At 32.6% G+C, this 23,066-nt stretch overlaps 1 protein-coding gene across 1 annotated transcript in view; it reads right to left on the bottom strand.

The window, feature by feature from the left end:
- Positions 1-23,066, bottom strand: part of LOC129225513 (zinc finger protein ZPR1-like) — a 48,179-nt gene that overhangs the window by 2,011 nt on the left and 23,102 nt on the right. The window contains exons 8-13 of the mRNA XM_054859942.1: positions 22,221-22,302; positions 18,747-18,882; positions 7,706-7,866; positions 6,117-6,227; positions 4,559-4,648; positions 2,161-2,226 (exon numbers count right to left, since the gene is read on the bottom strand). Coding sequence (XP_054715917.1) covers positions 2,161-2,226; positions 4,559-4,648; positions 6,117-6,227; positions 7,706-7,866; positions 18,747-18,882; positions 22,221-22,302 — 646 coding nt within the window. The remainder of the gene's footprint in view (positions 1-2,160; positions 2,227-4,558; positions 4,649-6,116; positions 6,228-7,705; positions 7,867-18,746; positions 18,883-22,220; positions 22,303-23,066) is intronic.

Raw genomic sequence — 23,066 nt, 5'->3', positions numbered from 1 at the left:
TTTTTTACATTTTGAAAAGTTTTGAAAAAAAAAAAAAAAAGACACAAAGTGGTTGTGTGGCGGAGGGGGGGGGGGGGGTACTAATCTACAAATTCATGTATTCATGTCAGCTCATTTCAAGCATAGTCATGATCAATTACTAATTACTAGACCATCCCCAGTAAGAGAACCCTATATTTAACTAGTTAGAATCTGAAAAATGTCATTATTTCATAAGTCAAATTTTATTTAAAACTTCATAAAAATATGATCCCATTGAGATCCCAACTTGAAACTTTGCACAAATGAAGATAAAATACACACAAAATTTTGAGAATTTTGTAAAAAAAAATTCATTATACCTTTTCTGAAAAAATTAAGTTTAAAATTTAAATTTTATTTTTTTAAAATTAAAATTTTTCTGAAATTAGTCATGTTGAATATCCTATTAAACAGCAACTAATGTTCTTTAAAATGCTTTTTATCAAATCTTTGTATCTATATTTGGTGCTGAGTTATCGTCCATTTATGTTTAAGCATCCATGAAAAAAAGACGGTTTTTCGAAAAATCAAAGTGTCATAAATAAAAAAATAATAGAGATAAAAATCTAAAAATTTGGACTTTTGATTACCTCAAAGGGTACAATCGATGAGCCAAATTTCAAAGAAATACAAAAAGGTGAGGGAAAAAACTTTGGATCACTTGACATGGAATGACCCTAAAGCAGCTGATTCAATAAAGTGGCTAATTCAATATAGCTGTTTTAGACGATTTGAGTCATTAAAGCGGTTGATTCAATTAACCACTGATTTAGTTAACTGGCGTCCACTGCAAGACATCTAGTAAGACATCTAGTCTCACAAATAACACTAAGATATCCTACCGTTGCTCTGAGGCGAGGATATATGTAAAACACAGTAGAACTCCAATTCTACAAACTACGATTATCTGAATTGCTGATTATCAGAATCACTTCTAAATTTTTTGTTTTTAAAGGGGAGATGGAAACATATTACGGTTTGCAAAATAATGGTTCTGCCTCAACTCGCCACCTTCTTTCCACAAAGCTAATGTAGATGCAGCGCAAGCATTATTGGAACGATGCATCATTGTCTCATAGACAGACGCAGATACAAATTACCGTTTTAGGAGGGTCATGCTAAAGAATGACCCCCCCCCCCCGCAACGGAACTATGATTTAGGGCATAAAATGTTTCTTAAAATGCTTTGGTGTCAATAAAAAGTACAAAATCAGTCAGGAATAGGGCTCCTAATAGGCATAAATGTTGCAAATCGATTGCATAAGCGATGAGAGGAGAAATTTCAAAAATAGTGAATTGAAAAGAAATGAAATCCTTCGCCTTTTTATTCATACAGCGTTACAGCACAATGTGGACGGATACTATTGTCAGCGGTTTTGGGGAGAAGGGGGGTCATGACCCCTTCCCCAGTATCTGCCACTGCTAATAGTGTAGTTTCTGTTATTGGCCTCTAATGCGTAGCACTTGTAAGCACCCTTCAAATAAAAAGCATTGCCATTTATTCTATTAATTGAAAGCTATTTTACTTTAAAAACAGTCCCCCCCCCCTTTCCTTTTAAACATACATAACGTAAGTAGACACTTTTAAGAGAGAAAATCCAATCATTCAAAATTTTGGTTATCCGAATGGGATCAAATTACAACTGACTAGGATAATTAGAGTTCTACTGTATGTGAAAAAAGATTAACAGTAAAAATGAAATAAACAATAAAAAAATTGCAGCTTTAAAGGATAATAAAATGGGGGGGGAAATCTTCTCTTTGCTGGTTTACTCTGTTGCCTAATTAAATGTTAATTTAATCAGCATGCTCATTCCAAAGTGGAAAATATTCGACGAAGGTTACTGAACTTATAAATGAAGCAAATACAAGCGATCATATCATTTTCTTAATCCAGAAAAAAATTCTCATGAAAGAATTTAAATCTAAAAAAATGATGTGATACAGCGTCATAGAAGAAAAGAGAGATTTGAACCCCCACATCATAAAGAATAGAAATTACAGTACTATATATATACATTTATATGTATGTGTGAATGAATTGCATGCATGAAAGTATGTGGGAGTATAAGTGAGTCCTCCGATTAAAATTTCTTGCGGTGCCACTTCATAAATCATGCAAAATAAAGCTTTTTATACCTGCAAATAGCTGTTGCCACAAGGATCATCAAAAATAAGAGTTGCTTTCCTTGAACCAGAAATTATCTAAAAAATAAATACACCAATGCATATTTTTAAGCAAAAAAATTACTAATGTAAAAAGTTACAAATGCAACAAAAGCGATACAGTTCCTAAAATGTTCATGAATTTCATACTAGAACATATTTTTAAAAATAGTTTAATTTCTGAATGCCATGCATGATTGCTAATACATTTCAGTTCAGCATTCAAAACAGAAAAAACTTTTTTACAACCCCAGGGGCAGAAATAGCACAGCGAATGCTGCAGCTGTGGCTTGAAGCCTGCAGATAAAATTACCAATTATAAAAAAAAGGAATTTACATTAGAAGAAAAAAATGCCCCTTTTAAACTTTAAACATGTCCCTTTTCTTTAACCCTTTTAAACATTTTTTTTTTTTTTTTTCATTTCTATTGCTATCTCAGAGGAGATATGCTAAAGGTTTGGGGTTAGTAGCTAGCAATTCCCTCTTTAAAAGACTTCAAGACTTATTACATAACAGTAGCAAATCTGATATGATTGTACTTATTACGGTCAGTAGTCCTGAAAAAAATTTTACCTTAATCATAAATTTTGAAAGTTGCATTATTTGAAAACTATGAAATGTCTACCAACATTTTAACTGCATGTCCCTAAATGTTGCTTTCAACAATGTTGTAACTTCAAAATTAGTTACCAGTGTTGGCAATGATTCAGATTATTTCTTAACATGTTTCTAGTAATTAAGTAGTTGAAACAAAAAATCAAAAATTAAACAACATTCAAGTTATTTTTCCTTATTTTGAGTTTTCTTTTCATTTAGTAGCTTCCATTAGCGTCTGTTTCAATTTTGAAATACAGTAAACTTGAGACAGCTGGAATAATATTTTATCTTGAAGTTTTCATATGTCCCTAACTCTTGAGAAGGTTCTTGAGAATTCCCATACCTCAAACTACTAATAGTTCAAAGGTATAAGCCAGTCTCTTGGGACTTTGAATTATGGAGATTAACTGTATAAATATTTATACTATACATGCTAGGTTCTTCTGCCTTTATATAGGAGTTTAGTAAGACCTCATTTGGAGTACGCTGTTCAGTTTTGGTCATCTTATCTGAAGAAAGATATTTTTGTATTGGAAAGGGTTCAAAGGGTAACTAAATTAGTAAGGGGACTCTCAGATTTAGATTATGATACCAGACTTAATAGGCTTAACATGTATAGCCTGGAGCAAAGGAGAGTCAGAGGGGACATGATTCAGTTATTTAAATTTATCAAAATGAAAGATGTAAATGGATTAAATTTTTGCGGGGAAAATAGGACAAGGGGTCATTGTTTTTAGCTATTTAAATCTCAGGCTAACTTGGAAATTAGGAAAAACTACTACTTTAGCAGGGTCGTGGGCACTTGGAATAGCTTACCGGAAGAGGAGGTAATGAGCAAGGGGGTGGATAGCTTTAAGAGGGCCATTGATCTTCATTGGGGACTAATTAATTGACTAGAACCAGCCTAGCTTGGGCCCACAGCCTGTTGCTGGTCGCCACATTTGTATTTGTATGGTACCTGAAAATTCTAAGTTTACTTCTGAATCGAAGCGCTATGGTTAGAGTAATCTTAACCTGGCAGTGTCATAATGATGTGATCTACTAAGCCTTGACAAGGCTGCCAGGTTACGTTTGGCCCAAGCTTTAGAAGCAAAGTGGTATAAGTGTCAAAATTAAAATTTTGAAGGTAACTAGTAGAAATGGTTGCAAAAACTTTCATCTGTTTTGGAGAAAAAGATGATAATTTGAAACTTATGTAAGTTGACTGCTTGTGGTGCAGTACTTTAGTGGTAAACTTATAGAGGTTGACATTTATGATATAGAACAAATTCTGCCTCCGACAAAAAGTCAACTTAGGTGATAAACTTAGCCAGCACCAATTTTTATTTCTTTCTTTATTTATTTATTTATTTATGGATATGCAATTCTTATGTTTTGATGAAATGACACAATACATCAACGTAAGATTTGCTTTTTTATTTTATTTTGAAACTCAGTAAGAGTAGCTTAAATTAGTAAGTTTATGTGATTTCATGATTTGTTTATTGTTGTCAATTGGTTTTCGTTACCAAAATCATTGATCGTCAACGTGATCACATTAAGCGTTGACTACTGTATAATTTTTTAGTTTGACTCAGATGTGATAACAAGTATAATACTATTTGCTTTTACAAACAAAATAAAAATTAACAATATTCAATGGAAAACAAAGGTATTGGCATCATTTTGAGAAAATTTAAGAACTTTTAAGGCCTTTTACTTGAGTGGAAATTATCATAACTATGAAACATCAAAATCAAGAATACAGGAAAAATAACTCTTTTTTTAAACTTACTTCATCTATTTTGTTGAAAAGCTGCTCCATTTTTTCTTTTAATAAAGCATCTGCACTGTCTCCACATAAAAAAGGATTATTTTTCTTCAACTGTAACAGAGGAAAAACTAATACATGGTAGAATGGATCAAAAATATAAATTTTGGAAATCATATTTTCCACAAGCTTGCCCTACTTTCATATTGTATTATAGAATTAAAGGGATTAAAATCAATGGAATTATTTTTATTTAGGGCTCGCAATGATTTACCACAAACAGAAAACATAAAGTGGAGTTTTTACTAAAACATGGATAGTTTGATGATAACATTTTACTAATGATATAAACAAGCACAGAAATATTGTGAAAAGGTATTTCATAGTTACAGTGGTCATAACACAAGTTTCTAAAAGGCTAATGTTAACATTTTATTCTTGTTTACTAAGATTAAAATAACATCATTGACCATCAGTGTCACCTTCTAGACCCTTGGAATTGGAGTTCTGGTCGACCTCACATATTTTCTGCATGCTCGCTAATGCTGACCAATAGGACAATAAAAGTTTAGTAATAATAAATACTGAAGCTATTGACGATATAGGATTATTATTAAGTACATTTATTAGAGAATCTTGAAATGTAAGAAAAAATGTAAATAGGACGCACCTATCATCTGGCAGGAAGCCAGCATAATATATTTTGCTTACCTTCTTGTAGATTGCTCAATTAGTGTCTGTAAGCATTGTGAAAATAAAATCATGTCGAAAGGCAAAGAAAGACATTTGAATGATTACATCTGATGATTTCAGAATTCTTTTTAAGTTATATAATTTTAATGATCAAAGTTCTGATCACTAAGATGTAAATTTCAATGATCAAAATTTTGCTGTGTGCAATTTTTTTAACAAAAAATAAATAAATAAATACATAAAAAAGCTATTTAAAAAGCAAAAACATAGAAGGTGGAAGTTAAAATGCATGACAATTTTGCTTTTTCATAGGGTGAAGAGTCATTACAATCACAGTGTAGAGGAAAAGATGAAAACAGTGCTTTGAAAAATATAAAGAAACTTGGAAAGAAAAACAGAAAAAAAAAAATTAAGGTTTTAAAAAATATATAATTGAATTCAGCGGGTCCTGAAAAAATTAACAGCTAATATGCAATCATTTGGAAAAAATTGGATAGTAATTTTTTCAAAGATTATCACCAGTTTTAAAAAAGTATGCTCATTTAAAGTTCATAATACAAGAGAAAAAAGTTTGTTTTGCAACTGGGAGAGAAGAAAGGTGAAAGAGGTGTGATAAGTAAACAAACCTTATCTAATGTCATCTACATTTTTTAAATGCTGAAAATTTAGTAAAATTTTTGCTTAGTGTGACACATTGGCTAAAAGCAGTGTCAACCATGTGTTCAGCAAGGACAATAACATATCAGCATCAAGTCAACAGCAAACATAATTTTACTTATTTTACAACAGAGAAAATCCCCAAAAGTGGCAAACCTTCTGGCAATATTTTTTTTACATAATATAAGAACGATCATAGAAAAATTTATAATTTTTAAATAAGTGTACTTACTTCATCTTTAATGGTAGTTAATATTCCTTCAACAGTACTATATCGTCCACCAAATACTGCAGAACCAGCTTCCAATTCTAATTCTCTTATGCAGATGCTACAGGTATCTGACTAAAGAAAATATTCAAAAATGAATTGTATTGAGTGAGTGCAAAAGTTTGTGCGGAGTCTGTGAAAGAAAGTCATACAGTGATTAGGCAAGCAAAACTCTTTATTCAATCAATGACATATTCTCCATCGTTGTCTATAATCTTCTTCCAACGTTCTGGCAGCATACGGATGCCCCGATCATAAAAACTGCGTGGTTTAGATTCGAACGAAGACACAACGTTTTGTAAGGCATTCAAAGAGTCAAGTTTTTTTTCATTAAAATGATTTTGCAATGACCAGAATAAGTGATAATCCGATGGTGTGATATCAGGAGAATACTGTGGATGAGTTAGGACATCCCATTTCAGGCTGTTCAGTTTGCGTAGCGTCTGTCTTGAAACGTGTGGTCTAGCGTTATCTTCATGAAAGACTATGCCTTTGCGATTTGACAAACTCAGACTTTTCTGTTTTATTTCTCGGTTCAGATTAGTTGATTGGCGACAGTACTTGTTTGAATCAATCGTTTGGCCGGCGGGGAGAAACTCAAAATAAATTATACCCTTGCAATCCCACCAAACACAGAGCATCACCTTCATCGGCTGCAAACTGGCCTTTGCCATTGCGTCACCATGTTCACCGGCCTGTTTCCATATGCATTTGCGCTGAACGTTGATGTACAGGACCCATTTTTCATCGCCCGTCACTAATCGATCCAAAAACGGCTCGTTTTTGAGCCGCCCGAGTAAAGATACAGCAGCAAAAATTCGCTGGATTTTGTTGCTCTTGGTCAACAAATGGAGCACCCATATATCGAGCTTTAAATCGAATCCGATTTTTTTTAAACGCTGAAAAGCGGTTGATCGGTCAACGTTAAGTGCTGTAGCAACTTTCTCTGTTGAAATTCTGAGTAATCTGAATTAAAGAACGCAAAACGTCGTCATCAATGCCGGAGGGTCGACCTGAGTGTGGCTCGTCTTCCAGCTTAAAGTCTCCGCAACGAAATTTTGCAAACCATTTTTCCACAGTTCATTTAGCTGGTGCTTGATCTTGATAAACGTCTTGAATGTTTTTACGGCTGCTGCAACGTTTATTCCATTCCGAAACTCGTAAAGCATAACATGCAGTAAATGCACTTTATCAACACTCATTTTAAAAGTAATCTTTCTCGAAGCAGTTTGTATCTGCACAAATTATTTTGATTGGAATGAAAGCTGCACACGTCACCTTTCCAACGATCTGACTTACGTAGATAGTGGTATTAATAACAACAGGTTGCGCCCGTTCTAACGCCATCTATTGCAACTCCGCACGAATTTTTGCACTCACCCAATAGTTTTAAGACTTAATTTAAAATCCTAAGATAAAAATCTGATTTTTTAAAATCAGTAAATACTATTGCTTTTATTAATATAACCAATATACAATTAATACTATAACATAATATACAGTTACAAGACACAATTAAAAACATTGATACTTTCTGCTTAAAAGAGCCTTACTTTTAAGACATCTCTCGATAAGTCTTCTGGAGTCTGTATAGATAAAGTAATTCTCACACCTAAAGGTTCAATTCCAGTATTACTTTTCACTTCATTGGTTTTATGGCCACAAGCATCACAAGTAGTAGCCATTATAACTACATCTTTAAAATGAGGTATCTTTGATAAAGGAGTTAAGGAAAAGTACAACTTTAGGGTTAGGTGTGCCACACAGTGCCATCCAAAGAGGGGGGCGAACGGAGCAGTCGGCCCTGAATGCCAAGATATGAGAGGGCACTGTAAACTGAGCTTTTGCTGCACAACAATTTAGTTCTCCCCCCTCCCCCTTTTAATAAGTACTAGCTGTATTGCCCCACTTTGCAGTCTACCTCAAAAATAAGTTTTGTCAAGTGACACATGTTCAACAATCAGGATTCAATTAGAGAAAAAAAAATACTACAAAATTTCCTGTTAAAATAATCATTCCCAAAAAAAGAAAACGACAAATCAAAAGTTCCCGAAATAATTAAACATACGCAACCCTCCATAAATACAGCTAGAATCCTTTAAAAAAAGAAAGAAGATAAATTGCCAAATAATTATCAAAAGGGGAAATTTTAACCTCAAAACAAAAACAAAATTTTGCTTAGTCACAGCCAAGAAAAAAAAAGTGACAACCTTCTGAACGCTAATTTTAAAATGAGATCACACAAACGATGATTTTCCGATTTAAAATGTCTGTTCTATTAGGCGAAGCAGTGTCAAGTGATTTTTTAGTTTTCTTTTTTTTTTTAAATTCAAAGGAAGTGAATGTACTCTATGGGTGTTTTTCGCGGGCTTTCGAATGGGTCCTGAATCAACAAAATCGGATTATTATTTCGGTAGAAAGAGCCATTTAATGCCATTTTTGGGCTTTAAAATTAAAATTCGAACTTTTCAGCTCTTTTTTGGCATTTGAAAGTCCCCCTATGTTTCTTCTCGAGTACCCAAGTATTTCTCTGTCAAATTTGGTCGAGATCCGACGTAAACTGTGGATTTGTATAGGGAACACCACAGCCTTCTATATTTCAGGCCTACGTGCTGTATTGCGCAATCGATGTCACGTGACCTCTCAGAGGCGATGAGCGGTAAATTCCCTTTAATTCAAACAACGTTCGTGGACTAGGTGATCATTGCAAAACAACTCTGGAATTAGTTAGCAAAGTAATAATTATTTGAAAAGTATGTGTGAATGTTCAATTTACGTTATCAGCAGTCTTTTAATGAAGACTTGGAATGATGTTCTTTTTTTCTTTCTTTGTATTGTTGTGCTTAATGCTGCAGAAGCCGTTGGGATGCTTTAGTAGTGAAAATTTAATGTTTTAACATTTCCGAATATGTTTGGAAGCTACATTTTTGGACCATAACATGTTTTCAAGAAGGTAAGTCTGATTATCAATGCTTTTTTTTAAATAGAATCGATAATAAAAAATAAATACTAGTTAAATAATTTTTTAATGATTTTTTCCCTGTAAGGTACAAATTTTTATGTGTGGTTTTTTCATGCTATACATTTTCATTACTTTCGATTTTAGTGACGAAGGATTTTAGCCCCCACTTTGGGTAATAATTATATTTTGTAAATATTGTTCCAAGGAACTTTTTAGCATGAATTGTCTGAAGAGTGCATTTTAGTAGAATACAATAAATAGCGGCATTTTAAAAAGACCAATTGTTTTATATTTTAAAGCAGCTTCTATTATTGTAAGGTACTGTATTTTATTACTGTAAGGTACACATTTTTATGTATGATTTTTTTTTTCATGCTATATATTTTTATTACTTTCGATTTTAGTGAAGAAGCTTTTTTGCCCTCAATTTAAGCAATGATTATTTTTTTTTGTAACTAATGTTTAAAGGAACTTTTTACATAAATTATCTGAAGAGTGCAGTTTAATAGATACATTAGACCGCGGCTCTTTAAAAGGGCCAACTGTTTCAACTTTTAAAACACCTTCTATTTGTACAAATATATTTCAAAATGTGGAAAATTTTTAGGAGGAATTCGTATTAAATGAAAATTAATTAATGCTTTTAGCAAATATCAGCAAGCCATGCATTAGAAATCTGGTATATGATCATCACAAGCTTTGGTCTCACAACATTTTCTTGATTTTGCGAAATGTAATGCAAACGATTTATAAAATACTGTTGTACAGTGATGTTCTCATGAATTTTTCTGAGGGTTTACTCCCAGTAATCCATTACGCACAATTTGTGTATGTAATCAAATGCATGTCATAATATGAAAATTTACGAAGCTGGAGGGTATACGCTATATGTCTAAAAAATGTTTGAGAGTATACGGCGTATCGAGTATACCCTATGGGAACACCACAGTTGAATAACTTTTCAAAAAAAAAAAAGAATGAGAACTAGTAATGAAAAAGTAGCTAAAAGAAAAATAAAGAAAATAACTCACAATAAATAGATTCCCAGTAAAAATTTATGATAAATCCATACATTTTTTGCTCTGAAATATATGCATCAGTATTGTCATAATATATCAATTATTTGGATTGTTTCACTTGTTTAGATGTTTTGTAATTATTATTGGGTATTATTACGATTCATTTCTCAAAAATGTATGCTTTTTTTTATTTTTAACAGTTAGAAAACTGTCTAAATATATAGGTTTTTAATTCCAATTTACATTATTGTTTCATTTGTTTACATTTATATCAAAGAAAATCAATACTACTGTTAATCATTTGCGGGAAAAATGATTATTAGATTATGAATAACAATATGCACTCCCCATTTATCTTAACTCATTTTACAATTTACAGTAATCAAAATTTATTTCGTACTTTCTTTTACGTTAGGATTTAAATTTCAAGAGTGTTTTCTTCATATCCATACAAATAAATTTTTATTTTCCTTTCTTATCTGTATATGTTGCGTAATATAATATTTAATGTGTCATATGCATACAGTTTAATTTAATTTACTATTTAAGAACTATTTGTGTCGATATTAAATCTTAAACGATATAAAGTTTTAAATGGGAGATGTATCAGAGTACTTCATGTGAAAACCATTTACTTTCTCAGTGGATTTAAAAAAAATCTTAAATTTTTATTCACGGTAGAGCTATTATGAGATGTAAACAAACCGCCTTCACGGGCAGCCATGTTGAATGAGCGCGCAGGCCTTGTGTTAAGATGGCTGTGGGAACACACATAACAAACATATACAGTGAAGCACCGTTTATACGTTTTTGAAGGGATTGTATGAAAAAAGCATATAAATGAAAAAACGTATAATAGGTGTACGTTAATGTGTATTAGACTCTACAGGGACCAATTTAAAAAACGTGTAATTGATAAAAACGTATTTGAGAGCAGTGTTGCCAGATTGGGGGAAATGTCCCCATTTTGGGGAAATCTGGTGCTCTCCGGGGGAAATTTTGGGGAAATGGGTTTTGAGGGGAATTCTTTGGGGAAAACTGGGGGGGGGGACCCAAAAAACCTCGGGGGGGGGGGGGGGGGAGAATTTTTTTTTCGTATTTAGATTCGCGTCAAGAAGTAGTAGTTTGTATCAAACAGCATTGGTTTAGCTTTGCTCAACTTTATGGAATTCGAATTTCGCATTATGTGGAATATTATGCTACGGAATTCGCATTGATGTTCTGCGTGAGTAACTAGTTGATACGTGAAACAAGTAAAAATAAGTGTGATGAAGAATGTTCTTGGATAAATATATACAAAAATCAAAGTTTAAATATACATACAGAAACAGAGTAGTATATGCAAGTAGAAAAAAAAACCTTTGGCTATTTCTTATCTTTCGGTTAGGCACTTATGACTAGTGTGCACCCGCACTGCTTTGCCCGTAGTAGAAAATTAAAAGGTCTTTTGGTTCCCCTGTATATTTACAAATAACGCATGATGAATTCCTCGCCAATTGGCTTACGGTTCCACGTTATGATAGATTGGTAATTTACTCGTCATTTTATGATAATTTTGCTCAGGAAAATGTTCTTAAAATTGGAATAGAAAAAGAACAAAATCGAATTTTCAAGAAATTGCTTAAAGGTGCACACCCCCATACTACAAACTAAGCCTTTGCCAAATTTCATGAAAATCGGCCGAACGGTCTAGACGCTATGCGCGTCACAGAGATCCTGACAGACAGAGAAAGAGAGAGACTTTCAGCTTTATTATTAGTAAAGATAAAGAAAGATAAAGACAAAAAAAAAGCAAAAATGGGGGGAAAAAAAGTTGGGGAATTTTATAAGAAAATTTGTCTATTTGGGGGAAAAAAAAATTTTTCAAGAGACAAAAATATTTGAGGAAGTCGATTCATTTTAAAAAAATATTAGTGGAAATTTTTTTTTTGAATTTGGGGAATTTTGATAGAAAACATAGCTTTTTGGGGAAAAGTTGAAAGGGAATTGGGGAAATCTGGATTTGACCATCTGGCAACACTGGATAGAAGCAGGAACCGGCTACCTGCCCTCCAATATCAGCGAAATCGGCCATTATGGCGGTGGTGGTTTGACGGTCTGGGCAAGCGTCATGTTGGATAGCCGCACACCCCTCCATGCCTCTGAGAGAGGCTCTGTGACAATCGCGAGGTATTGGAATGTGGTCTTGGAGCCCTATGACAACCTCTTGAGGGGCACTGTTAGCCCCGAGTTAATTTAAATGGATGTTAACGCAAGGCCACAGACAGCTCTTCTGATCCACAAATTTCTGGAAGGGGAGGACATTCACTCGATGAATTGGCCACGAAGATCTTTAGACTCCAACCCTATAGAACATGTCTGGGACGCTCTCGGGAGGGCAATAGCAACTAGCAAACCCCTCCAGTGACCATCCATAGCCTGAGAACGGCGTTGTGGAACGAGTGGAAATAATTGCTTAAGGACCCCATGAACTGCTTCATTTCAAGTATGGAGTCACACTGCAAGGCATATACGTCTGTTACAGGTTACCATACACCCTAATAACCCATTTTTTTTGTTTAATTTCGCAACCGCTGTTTCATGCCATCCGACTCTAATGAGTGTTATTTCTAATCATGCGTGTGTATTTTAAATTTTGGGTGGTTAATTGTTTTGTATTGTTTCAATGTATGAATACCGAATTTCATTAAAATCGGTTCAGTAGTTTTGGAGATAATTGAACAAATCTGAAAATTCTCTTAATTTCTTACACCAGTGTATATACACATATTCTTTGTTTTATTTATATAGATTTTTCTTAAATAGTTTTCAGAATTAGTTTTTAGAGGCATAAGATTTAGTAACTTTTTTTTTTTTTGATATGCAAAGACAGGGGTGCCCCCCCTAAATATTGCAAAGACCACCCCCTCCCCAAACAAAAGAGCCCCCCTAAAAATTTCAAAGGCGCAGTCTGCGCCATGACCCCCCCTTCCCCTAGGTGGGCACCCCTAGCAAAGATAGCATGATCAATAACTAAAATCAGCTATGATTAACAATTTAAATATGAAAGTATTCAGTATTTTTCCATTATATGCCAAGGGCGCCCATATAGGGGGGGGCAAGAAGGGGCTCGAGCCCCCCCCCCCCCCTTAGAAACTAGAACTACCTTGCTTTTAGCACTTTTCTCTTTGCAAAAATGTAAAAACATTTCTTCTCCAGCCATTATTGAATAAGTTATTGAAAATTTCAAATTTTAATGACTCAAATCTGTCCTGAAATGGGTTTCCAAGGGAAAAATATCCTGCTAAACCATGGTTAAAATATCCGAGCTCCCCTTGCAATTTTGTGTATGGGTGCCCATGTTATACGCCCACTGTACTCGTAGTTGTTAGAGTGAGTTTGGCGGCTTTAAAAGAAGGCCAATGTTCATCTTACTGTATATTGACAAATTCTTAATGAGCTTGATTTATGTATGTAAGGGGGGAGGGGGCACCTGCAAAGATTCGCCCTGGGGGCCCTTGTTTCGTTAGACGGCCCTGGTGCCACATAAAAGGTATCAAATTAATAAGAATTAAAAAATTACTTTCTTAAAGAATACATTTAATTTAAGATTTACTCCAATTCACATTTTTTAAAGATTCTTTAACAAAAACTACTAACAATATTTTTGCAAAATAGTAAATTTATAAAATAATAATCACAAATTTTTGAGCTTGCTTTTTACTATTGTAGAACTTGGATTGATAGAAACTCTCTTAATCAAAACCAAGTTTCCCCAAGAGCAGTTCTAGCTTCAGGTTTTTTAGTTTTTGAGAGGTTCATCATCAGAACAGATCATTAAAAAAAATCTTTGGCGGGGGGGGGGGGGGAGATTTTTCAAAACATAAGCCCCAAAAACCCTCATTTAGGCTGTATTTGGTTGCTTAAATGGGAGGGGAGGTCATAATCCTAGATCCATGCAAAAGCTTAACCAAGGGTACTTGATTTTTTATTTATTTATTTATTTTTTGGTGCGCAATCAACTTCTCTTCAAGGTCACCAGAAGCAGCCATTTCTACTGCAGGCACAAATTTTACATGTATTTCCATGACTTCTTCTCACAAACCCACGTACTAGGCCCTTTTTTGAACACTAAGTTATTCTAGTTTTTAAAATTCAAATAAATTCAAAAGCGATCAAATGTTAAACTACAGTAATGTACAGTAATTATTTTTTAACTACGCACTGTGGTTCAAGTTAAAGAACAAAAAATACTGTAAACCTGTATTATAAAAATTAGATTAACCCATTCCTTGCCCCGGCCGATACAGGATCGGCCGCGCAGTTTGTGTTAATACTGCCCCGGCCGATTCAGGCTCGTCACAAGAAAATGGTTCCTAACTGCCCTCGACGATCCTGTGTCGTCACGGCGTTTCTAGCAGTTTTTGCTTCGGCCGAATATGTGTCGGCGATCCTTCCAGGAGCAGAACCCTGTTATTGCGCTTCTCTGTTGGGTTCTGGAGCTTTTAGGGGAGCGGTAATCAAGCTCTTTTCTTAGACAAAAGGGATGTAACTTATAGTATTTCACGGAACTTGTTGTAATTTTATTTTACTAAGATATTAACTTTTCAAGTACTCTTTGATAGGACACGTATAATGCTTCAAATAATCAGGCATTATATTTTTATCTTTTCGTGGAAGCTTTGTTTCTTAGCATTCTGGCATTTGAACTCCTGATGAACAAGTGTGAAAATATTTCCTTACATATTTATCAATATTTCTATGCCTGAATAAAGCAAATAAACAGAAATATGTTTTTCTTGTTATCAAAAATCCACCTTCTTACGCAAGTATCCTTCACTAAATTGTTCATAATCCTCAAATTTTAGAATTTATTTTACGCAATATTTTTTTAAAAATTATCTTACGTATCTTAATTTTGTACGAGTACGTTTTTTTTATTATTATAATGTGTTTACTACGCTTTTTATTTATTTGTATACTATTATTATTTTTTAGTGCTTATTTATTTTTAAATCATGATATTTTGAAACGTAAATTATATCTTTTTATATTCGCGGCACCCTTTGATGGATTTTTAGTGATACGGTTTTGAATATTTTTTATTTCACGAAAAAAAAAAAGACGACCGCATTGACTATACGTAAAAGTGGACTATGTAAAACATAAAACAGATACGACAGTACGAATAAAATGATAATATCTTGAGTTCTTTTTTTGTACGCTTTACTCATAAGAAACAAAACATTCCTTTTCTCCCATTCTTTTTCAGATTTTATTTATTGTCTTAAAATAGCTCCAATGTTTTAATTGTACCTTCTTTTATGAGATTTTAAAAATATAAATTAAATATTTGGTTTCTTTTCAATAATCAAATTGCCATAATTAGTAAATAATCCTATGAAACTAACTAAAATTTATCCAAGTATGTTTAAAAAAAAGATTTAAAATCCGACTCGATTTCAAGCAAGATCTCCTTTTTTTTTTTCCTTCTGAAGACATGTTCCGTCATATAAGCATAAAAGCTTGCTTTGAAATTCCTTTCTGAGCTAAACTGTTTTGTTGTAAGAAAATAATGTGGAAGGGTTGACCACAAAACACTAAAACCTTCTGACCATTCTTTGAATGGAACTAACTTGCTTGGATGTTTGCAAAGAGGGTCCTTGGAGAATACAGACCTCCCAGTCGGTCTAGTTATTCCTCTCTCAGCTGGGGGCTTTTAGTTGCATGCACAAAAGTATCCTTTAGGGAAATAGGGGATTAGCCGCAAGTTTTGATCTTTTGTAATCATTTATCTTTAAAATACTTCCCACGCTTGAGCAGCTGATATCTGGGCATTCAGAAGGGATTTAAAAGTCACCTGAATTACGATAAAAGTCGACCATAGTCCTGCCATCAAAGGGTTCTGTGTTTATTGATCGTTTTGAAGTGTCACAATATATCAAAAGGCACCGAAGAATACTTTTTATCCTCTTAGAATATCATTCCCACACTTAAAGCGTTTTTGTCCATTCAGCGTTTTGTCCGCTTGCTCACGCGTTGGATCGATCAGTCAATTATTTGAAGAATGTTTTGTTGAGGCCTTTTGAAAGATAGATCATCTTACGTTTAACAGTAAAAGAAAAAAAAAAGATATACTGAGATAAAAGCAAAAAGAAAAATAAATTAATAAAATAATTAGTGTTATGAAAATAATTTCTTTTCGTCCAATCCTCTATTATTTCTTATTTTCCTGTTATGTACTGCGTAAATGTATGAATATTTCAGCACATATTAGCAACCTTGTATTTTATTGCACTATTTAATTCAGCGCTTAAAAACAAATAAAGCGAAGCGATTTTCGAATGCAAGCTGAACAGCAAAAACAACATTAAAATACCGATAGCAAAATGGGGAGAAAAGTGTTATTACAACGTAGCAAAAAGCAACTCTGTTTCGTTATCTGCGGCATGCGCGTTAAGGGTTTTCGGGCTGGTCATCGAATGGGTTAAATGACAAAGTTTACTACATTGAGTCTTATAAAATTTACAGTGTTTTTTTTTTTGATCGTGCAACATTTACAGAACACATTTGGTAAGTATATGTATAGTTAAAAACATCATCTGTATTAGTCTTTATGTAAATGAGAACAGATTATAGTTAAGTTTTGGCTGTCTTCTTCTTTCATCTGGAATTATTGATTTACCAAACGAGGTCTGATCACAATCACTTTGGTTGATCCAGGTCCTACTGTATTTTCTTAGTTGGCCAACAAAACTTGCATCAAGCTTACTCAAATGTAATTTGATCAAACATAAAATTACATTTTTGGCCAAAACTATTTTAATCAGCTATAAATAGGATACTACAAACACATTACATTTTGTAGCATTTAAAACTTTAGAAGATTTAACATCAAGAATTCAAAACCATGAAAATGCTCAAGACTATAATCTATACAAATAAAACAAAGAATATACATGTGTGTGTATTATATATATATATGTTCCTTATACAAATCCACAGTTTACGTTAGATCTAGACTAGACGTTAAATCCCGGTTATCACAAATTTGCCATTTCAACTGCGCTTGCGTGCGTACTTAATTTTTTGGGCTTTCTGTTTTAAGATTTCGTGTTACTTGTTTATATTTAGGCTGAGCGAGAGTCTCACCAAATTAATGAATGCGATCAGAATATTTTCACAGCGATTTCGTGATATATTATATGAAACTACGGATATGAATAACTGATAATCTTAAGAGAAAAATGACACTTCAATACTTATTAGTTTGGAAATATTTATTTAACATAAATGTAAAACACGTTGTGTACTTTAAAAATAATTGGAATATTAGTACAGAAATCCGTCTTTTGTGGAAATTTTACGTTAGGCGTTAACAACATATTATTATACATTTTTATTTAAGTTGAGGGTTTGGCTTTGTATTAGAAGTAATGCTGCAATTCTAGTACGCTCTTCTGAGGTTAAAAATTTGGTCCTGAAAATGGACAGACAAATCAGACGCCAAATCCATTAATAATTAAGACACAAAATTCAATCTTCACCGAGGCATAAAAACTAAATCAGAGAAAACTTTGTGATTAAACTTTGTGTGTTCGAGTTTAAATTTTGGGATCCAAAAATGGCATTAAATGACTCTTTCTACTTGAAATAATTATCCGATCTTCCTGATTTAGGTCTAATTCGAAAGACCACGAAAAATACCCCCAAAATTGATTTACTTCCTTCAAATTTCAAAAAAAAAAAAAAAACAAGACTGTAAAATCACCAGGGAAAAAGTAAAAAGCATTTTTAAGCCTAATGGAACGCCAATATCAAATCGGAAATTTATAGTTTGTCAACGAGCTCAATTTAAATTAGTCGTAATAAAATAACTTTTGATCTGTGGCCATTTTTACTCTCAACTATGAGGAAATGAAATTCTTGCTTTTTACTTTAAAGTAAAACTTTCCCTTTTGATTATTTTTTGGCCAATTACCTATTATTTATTTATTTATTTATTTTTGGACTGCTGGCAAATGATACTCAAGGGTTTTAGTTGTATTAACGGAGGATTGCGTTTAATTTGTTCAGGAGTTTCGGATTAGCCGTTAACAAAATTTATGAATCATGATTTTGATGGGAAATTGTACAGTATTTTTTTTTCTCTTATTTAAGCCTAATTGTTGAACATGCATCACTTGAAATAACTTTTATTTTTGCGGTAGACTGTGCAAAGTCAAGCAATGTAGCTAGTAACTTATAAAAATGTTTTTTTAATCAAAAAGAGTAAGTTAAAATAAGTGACTAGCACTTTGCACTAGACAACTAAGAACTAGTTTAAAATGCTTAATATATCAGCAAGTAACCTAAATTCATATGTAAGCAAAATATAGCTACAAATAAGAATTAATTTCAATATTTTAAAACACAAATTTGAAAAGTACAAATGAACAAAGAGTACTCAGCAAAATTATAAGATAAACTGAATTTCTACGATAACATCAAATCATGATAAGGTTAGACGGGTGCAAAAGAAGGATTTTAAGGACCATAAACATTACTAGTTAACATCTTGAAAACTTAACCAATTTATTTCTCAATATTAAGTAATAGTAAATGTTTTTTTGAATACATAAATTAAAAGGATATGAGTTAATTTCATGTTTGTCACACAAGGTGCATTGCAAGAATAACAGTTGGTTGGCAAACCCAAAACTTCATCTTTCAAGTCACTAGCATCATCATCAGATCCACTACATTTCTCCTCTGGTTCAAAGTCTTCAGACTATAAAAATAACATTAAATTTTAATAAAATGATTTTAGTGCAACAAACAAAAAATAATAGATGCATTAAGACTTTTTTTAATGGTGCTTTTTAATTCTAGATCACATCATAAGTTATGCTTATTGTTTTGCTTTTTTTATAATTTATTACTTGTTTTCTTATCTATGTGTGTATTCATGTATTGTAGAAATATGAACATTGGATATGTGTTTTGTGACCTCTGTTATTCTCTCCACCAAAGTGAGATACAATATATGATTTACCAAAGAAACTGAACTATGAAACTAACACCAGATTTTATATTATACAGGGTGTTCCGTTTTAACCTGCAAGATCTTTATTATCGCAACCGTTAGTCCTAGATTAGTCCTTCCAATTGCGAAAATGTTCAAAATCAGATGCAGAGTTAAGATATTGAAAGTTTGAAGTAAAAATAAAAATAAGTCAAAAGATACAAAATTTAACTTTTTATACCGGCCCCAGGCCTTTTTACTTATATTTAAGGAAATTTTCCCCATTGAAAAACCATTCCAACATAAAAAGTTTGACATTAGTACGACCGATATTCACCGAGCTAAAATACGAAGTGTTTTGCGACTTATACCACTTTATACTCGCCATTAATAACACCTTTTGAGGGAGAATATAGCGGTTAACAAAGGTTTAAAATTATTTTTGTGCATATAGTGTAATTTTTCAAATTGTTCGAGGTTTTGTGGTGTGCTTTTGCGTATCATGGCATAACATTTGCATTTATTTTGAAATAGCAATGAAAAATATAACTACTTATTTTATTTACTTCGACAACCTGCCATACCTCTGAAAGGGCGATAAGTTCCAATCTCATCTTTTGTATGGTCCAATAAAATTTTGAACTCGTATACCTTCTTGAGTTTTGGTCGCACAAATGTCAAGTTTTTTGTGTCAGTAAGAGTTTTCAATGGAGATTATTTCTCTAAATATTAGTTAGGGGATATGAGGCTCATATAAAAAGTTAAATTTTGTATTTTTGGCTCAATTTAATTTTTGCTTCAAATTTTAAATATCTTAACTCTGCATCTGATTTTGAACATTTTTGCAATTGGAAGTATACATCTAGGACTAACGGTTGTGAAAAATAAGGTCTTGCAGGTTAAAACGGAACACCCTGTATATATAGAGAGAGATACAGTTACTAATCTTTTTTTTTTTTTGAATTTTTTTACTCTTTTGAACTGCAAATAAAATTTATAAAAACAAAAACTTGTGAAATTGACAAGTACTGAAAACTATGTACTACATATGAGGCAGTAAGAAGCAAAGGGATGTAAGTGGACAGTAAAACATTTCGGGTAAATTGCGTTTAACGTTGAGATTCTAGGTAGGCTTTCATCTTAAAAAAATTCTAAATCAGCACCTACTAGGGCTACTAGTACTATCTCTTGCTCCAAGACAGAGGAAAGGTCCACCTACCATTTCTACTGGTTATCTCCAAATTTTTAATTTTGTCACTTTGATTCTCACTGCCTCATATTATATGCAAATTTTTATGGTGAATTGTATAGAAAACAGACATTTTTAGTTGATTAAATTGAATGCATGCTACAAAACTAATGCATGCAATTAAAACACTATCTTGATTGGCCTTATTTAACACATTGAAGTAGTTTGAAATTTTAGCTTGCTTAGATCCAACATTTCAAAAGATATTCCACTTCATCAATATTAATAGACACTTCATTTCTGTTTTATTCCAATTTAGAAGTCCAAAACTTGAGATGAACAGGTCAAATTGATCTTAAGTTTTTGGGTCAACTAACCATTTTGTAACAAATTGAGTTTTTTACAGGAATGAAAACAATGACAGGGGAAGATATATTCCAATAGAAGTGAAAAGGAAAGGATCTTCCCTAAGTTTTTTAATTCTTGCTGCTGAGATTTTTAAGAAAAAACTAATTTAACTTAGTGTTGACTTAGTTTGGGGAAAAAAAGAGTTTTGCTATTTTTAGCTTGTAAAAAATAAATAAAAATTACATTGTATCAATTAACACTAGAACGACTGACATTTTCTGTATACCTAGAAAGACTGAAGGGGCCAGTGTGGCTCCTACCCATTTTTGGGGTGAATTCTATTAAAAATTCTTCCTGAGGGAGTCCACATGCCTGATACACCTTCTTTCATGACTAAATAAAAACTTAGTACTTAATTATTTTTAGTTTTTCTCACTATACTGGGCAAAAGGTTGAATTAGTTTTCCTTTCTAAGAGCAATGGCCACCGTTAGGATGGTAAGCAGTCGGTACTGTTTATAGCATTTGGATAACCAATCGGCTGCATAAAGAGGAAGTTACAGGTTAAAATAGAGTTGAATGGCATTTTTTTATGCTACAACAATTAGGTGAAAGGAAAAAAAATAAATTTTTTAATTGTCAAAATGCTTAGGGGCCACTGTGGCCCCTCCCGTCTTTCTAGGTATGAGGATCAATATTAACAGTACTATGAGGCGAATGAGGAAATGATTAAACAAGCATTCAAATAGTGTCATATAATGAAAAGTCAGAAAATTCCATTAAGTTCCGTTAGATATTACCCGAGTTATTAAACAACAAACTACGCGAGGGGCCACACAGGCCCCTCCGTCTTTCTAGTGTTAAAGACTTTTCAAGACTAATGAAAAGTTTGCAAAATTATGTGCGAGCATTTGTAAATTATGTATTTGTAAAATCAAGCATTAACTGCAGATATATACTTTATATTTTACTGAAAGGAAGGATTTTACTTCAGCATTTCAGTTGCACATATGTATTCAAAAGCAATAACCATTCATACATATCTTTACTAATAATAAAGCTGAAAGTCTGGATGTCTGGATCTCTGTGACGTTCATAGCGCCTAGACCGTTCGGCCAATTTACATGAAATTTGGTACAAAATTAGTTTGTAGCATTTGGTACAAAATTAGTTTGATTTTGTTCTTTTTATATTCCAATTTTAAGAAAATTTTACTGAGCAAATTATCACAACGTGGATGAATAAATTAGGGAATTATCATAAAGTGGAACCGTAACATGGGCAAGCAAATGAATATAGCAAATTGGCGAGAAATTCATCATCCATTATTTGTAAATATACAGGTGAACCAAATTACCTTTTAATTTTCTACTTTGGACAAAGCTATGTGGGTACCACTAGTTTTAAATAAAATGTTTACATCAAATCAGAAATGAAAACTACATATTTTTATTGCTTATATTAAGCACATTAGTTTCCATTATGCAAAATATGTCAGAATTTAATGCAAAAATAAAAAAGTAGCACAAAATAAAATTTATTAAATCTTTTTTTTTTAGCATACATACATAAAGTCCTAACATAAGACTTTCCTCTCTGTTCCTCTCAAAATGAGTAACTTCTAACTGCGGATCTTGCTTAGGAGCACATCTATTTTTGTAGTTAAGTAAAAAACTTTTTTTTTTTTTAATGTTCTGTGCTTACAAAGACTTTTGTTCAACTTTCTTAAAAACACAAGATGAATTTTGTCAGAATACAAAACTTAATCTACATAAAATACAAGACTGAAAAGTAGTGGAGGATAATGTTAAAATAATTTGCATTTGAAAGTATGAAATAGCTCAGCTCCCTCTTTTCTTTAAATTAAAGCTTTTTTTCTACTTCATCAGTTTAGAAGAGAAAAACGTTTATAAATAGCTATTTAAAAACCAATTATTGAGTGAATTCTGATTTCTCAGAACTATCCCAAAATACAAACAAAATTATATAGTATGAAATTATGAGTTATTTGAATTATTGAACACTTTTAATGTGAAATAAAGATATACTTTTGTGAAGAAAAGTAAAAGAAAATATAACACCAATGAATCTCAAATTTGCAGAGAACAGCAAATATGTGTTTAAAGTTCTCAAGGAACCACTTTTTCAAAGCGGAAAAGTGAACTTTAGATTCAGCAAGCTAAAAGCTAATTACAGTAGAGTCTCGAAAATTCGAGTCTCAAACTTTTAAGGTTCCACTAATCCAAGGATAAGGCTCACTGCATTGAAAAGGGGGTTTCTTGAAACTTCTGAAACAGGCAGCAGATATCTGCAAATTTGTGAGATTTAGTGCTGTCCTATTTTCTTTCCACTTTTAATACATTTATAAAGCATAATTTATTGCTAAAGAAGTGCCCCATACTATCACCTCTCTT

The sequence above is a fragment of the Uloborus diversus genome, chromosome 7, assembly GCF_026930045.1.
Source record: "Uloborus diversus isolate 005 chromosome 7, Udiv.v.3.1, whole genome shotgun sequence".
NCBI classification, from domain to species: Eukaryota; Metazoa; Arthropoda; class Arachnida; order Araneae; family Uloboridae; genus Uloborus; species Uloborus diversus.
Note: the sequence above shows the minus strand (reverse complement) of the source record. Positions and strands in the feature narration are given on the sequence as shown.